Source organism: Fukomys damarensis, unplaced genomic scaffold, assembly GCF_012274545.1.
Source record: "Fukomys damarensis isolate Sample0158 unplaced genomic scaffold, DMR_v1.0_HiC HiC_scaffold_9, whole genome shotgun sequence".
NCBI lineage: Eukaryota > Metazoa > Chordata > Mammalia > Rodentia > Bathyergidae > Fukomys > Fukomys damarensis.
In genome coordinates this window covers 28,738,584-28,741,557 of record NW_022900921.1, presented here as the reverse complement: position 1 = coordinate 28,741,557, position 2,974 = coordinate 28,738,584, and the positions used below count along the sequence as shown (strand labels likewise).

The window sequence follows — 2,974 nt, the reverse complement described above, 5'->3', positions numbered from 1 at the left end:
AAAAAAAAAAAAAAAAAAAAGCTTCTGCACAGCAAAGAGAGTAATCTACAGAGTGAAGAGCCAACCTACAGAATGGGAAAAATTTTGCCAGCTATTCTTTGGACAGATGACTAGTAGCATAGACTATATAAAGCAATAAAAGGGCTGGGCATTTAGCTCAGTGGTCCCAGCACTTGCCTCACAAGCACAAGGACCCAAGTTTAATCCCTGGTACCAAAACACAAAACAAACAAATAAAGCAAAAAAAAATTAGACCCACCCCAAAAATAAAAGACCAATCAAAAACTGGGCAAGCAATGAAAAGATACTTCTCAGAAGTACAAGTAGCTAATAAATACATTAAAAATGTTCAACATAGGGCTGGGGATTTAGCTCAGTGGTTCCACCACTGCCTCATAAGTGAAAGGTCCTGAGTTTGATCCCCGGTACAAAAAAAAGAGAAAAGAAATCAAATCAAATGCTGGGGTCGGGAGGACAGGACACCCTTCTACATTGTTAGTGGAAGTATAAACTAGTACACACACACTATGAAAATCAGTATGAGCTGGGCGTGGTGGTGCATGCCTGTAATCCCAGCACTTGCGAGGCTGAGGCAGGAGGATCACTGTGTGTGAGTTTGAAACCAGCCTGGGCTACATAGTGAGTTCCAGGTCAGTCTCAACGACATAATGAGACCCTGTCTCAACAAACTAAATAAAAAAAAGAAAGAAAGAAAATCAGTATGAACATTTCCAAAAAAACTAAAATTAGAAATTTCATGGCCAGGAATTTAGCTCAGTGGCCCCATGCACCCCTTGTAAACACAGGGTCCTGAGTTCAATCCCCAGTACCAGAAAAAAAAAAAAAGAAAGAAAGAAATTCCATTTGACTCAGTGATTCCCCTTGTATCTTCCCAAAAGAGTTCAAGACATCATATTATGGTGATACATACATACCCATGTATAAACATATACTATGCTATAAAGCAGCACAATTCATAAAAGCTAAATCTTGGAAGTGGCCTATACGTCCATTAACAGATGAATAGATAAAGAAAATACAGTATTTACACACAATGGCATACTACTCTGTCATTAAAAAATCATAAACTTGAGTCATTTTAGGAAAATGGAGGCACCTTGAGATCATGATGTTAAGTGAAACAGAAACAAACTTAAATATTATATGGTTTCTTTTATATAAGAAACCCAAAATATAAATAAAGGGCAAAATAAAAGATAGATAATAGAAAACAGGGAGGTGGATCTTTTTCCAAATGGGAAGGGGACCAAGAGATGCAGGGTGGTGGAGAAGGAAAGAAGGGTATGAAAACTGAATTAAGATGTGTTACATAAACATACCAACTCCCCATGATGAATGTAATCATCGTGTATTGCAAACACGTACTAATAAAATTTTATTTATTTGTTTGTTTGTTTTCTGGTACTGTGGATCGAACCTTGGGACCTTGCATTTGCGAGGCAGGTGGCAGCACCACTGAGCTAAATCCCGGGCCCAAAAATGTATATTTTAATTTTTAAAAAGTAGTCAAAATACAGAGGCCTGGCTATGAGGTCAGGCAGATACAGGCTTCCATCATGGGTCCTCAACTTCTGGCAGTACAGCCTTGGCAAAGAACTAACTAGCTCTGAGTATCAGTTTACTCATCTACAAAATAGGAATAATATCTGTCACATAGCAGTTAAACAATAAGATGATGCTCAGAGAGGACTAAACACTGAGAATGTTGCACAGAGCGTGCTTTCGCTAATGGTAATGGTGTCACTATCATTCACTCTTCTAGCAGCTCAGCAACAGTCTGCTGCCCTGCCTCCTTCCTGGGAAATCCCAGGGAATGGAAATGTTTATGATACGAATGACAAGCAAGGCCAAAGGATCCGGACTTAACAGTACAGTGAGGAGTAGAATGAAGAGGCAGCGGTATAAGGCCTCTGCTGCCCATTACAGCCATGCCTCCAGCATGGCAGCATTCCCCACTTCAAGGGGTCTGCCAGCACAACCCTGGGAGTCTGCTGCTAGTTTGTCCTTTGTGCGGACACCTGGGCAAGACTGGTCGACTACAGAAAGGAGGATAGACTCCAGCGTGGTTTTGAAGTCAAAGACTTAAGCTCACTCTGTCATTTACCAGAGGTGCAAACTTGAGCAGACTGTTTAGCCTCTGTCCAAACTAATGGAACTTGTCTCCCAAGGTTGGTGGAAGCGCTAAACGAGATAAAGATATAAAATCTTTATATAAAATTCACAGCTCCTGGATTCTAGTAAGACCACAAAAAATATCGGCTATTTCTCATGATCATGATGATGGTTAATAATACAGTGCTCATCAGAGGAGGTTATGCGTGAGTCCCTCACAGCTGCATAATACACAGTCCCTCAGGACTGCCAGGCGCCCGCTGAAGGGCCTGAACCCGGCGCTGTCCGCCCGGCTGTCCCGCCGTCCAGCTACTGCCGGCCGCTGGCGGGCGAGAGGTCCGAGAGAAGCTCACGGGAGGGAGGACGCTGGCCACAGGCGAGGCGCGCAACGCGGGCCTTAGCGCAGGTAAAGCGCCGTGCCCGCCGATATCTCCTCGCGTGGTCACTCCATACACCGTCGCCTGCAACCCCAGCCCGGCCCGCACTCACCCTCTAGGCTGCGGGCGGAAAGCCCCAGCACCCACAGCAGCAGTTGCCACCTGCAGAGCAGCTGCATGGCGAAGGGCGCGAGGCTGTCCTGACCGCCACCCCGCAGAAAAGCAGCCGGCGACTGGATTAGTCAGAGTCGTGCTCATTGCCTAAGGAAATTTGGGGGAGGAGACTCGCAAGCGCACGCGCGAACTCAGGCCGCCATCTTGGCACCTGGCGGCCGCCGCGAGCGCCATGTTGGAGTCTGGCGGTCGGCTTCTGGGCGCAGGCCTGAGACAGAGACTGAAGCCTCTTTAATTTATTTATTTTATTTTATTTTTTGGTACCGGGCATCGAACTCGGGCCCTTGCGC

The 2,974-nt window shown here is 45.4% G+C and overlaps 1 protein-coding gene across 2 annotated transcripts in view; it reads right to left on the bottom strand.

Annotated features, from left to right (window-relative positions):
* Txndc15 (thioredoxin domain containing 15) overlaps positions 1-2,761 on the bottom strand; it is a 16,930-nt gene extending 14,169 nt beyond the window's left edge. For both annotated transcript variants that reach the window (XM_010622021.2, XM_010622022.3), the window contains exon 1: positions 2,623-2,761. In XM_010622021.2, the coding sequence (XP_010620323.1) occupies positions 2,623-2,689 (67 nt within the window). In that variant the 5' untranslated portion in view covers positions 2,690-2,761. The remainder of the gene's footprint in view (positions 1-2,622) is intronic.
* Positions 2,762-2,974: the final 213 nt, after the last annotated feature.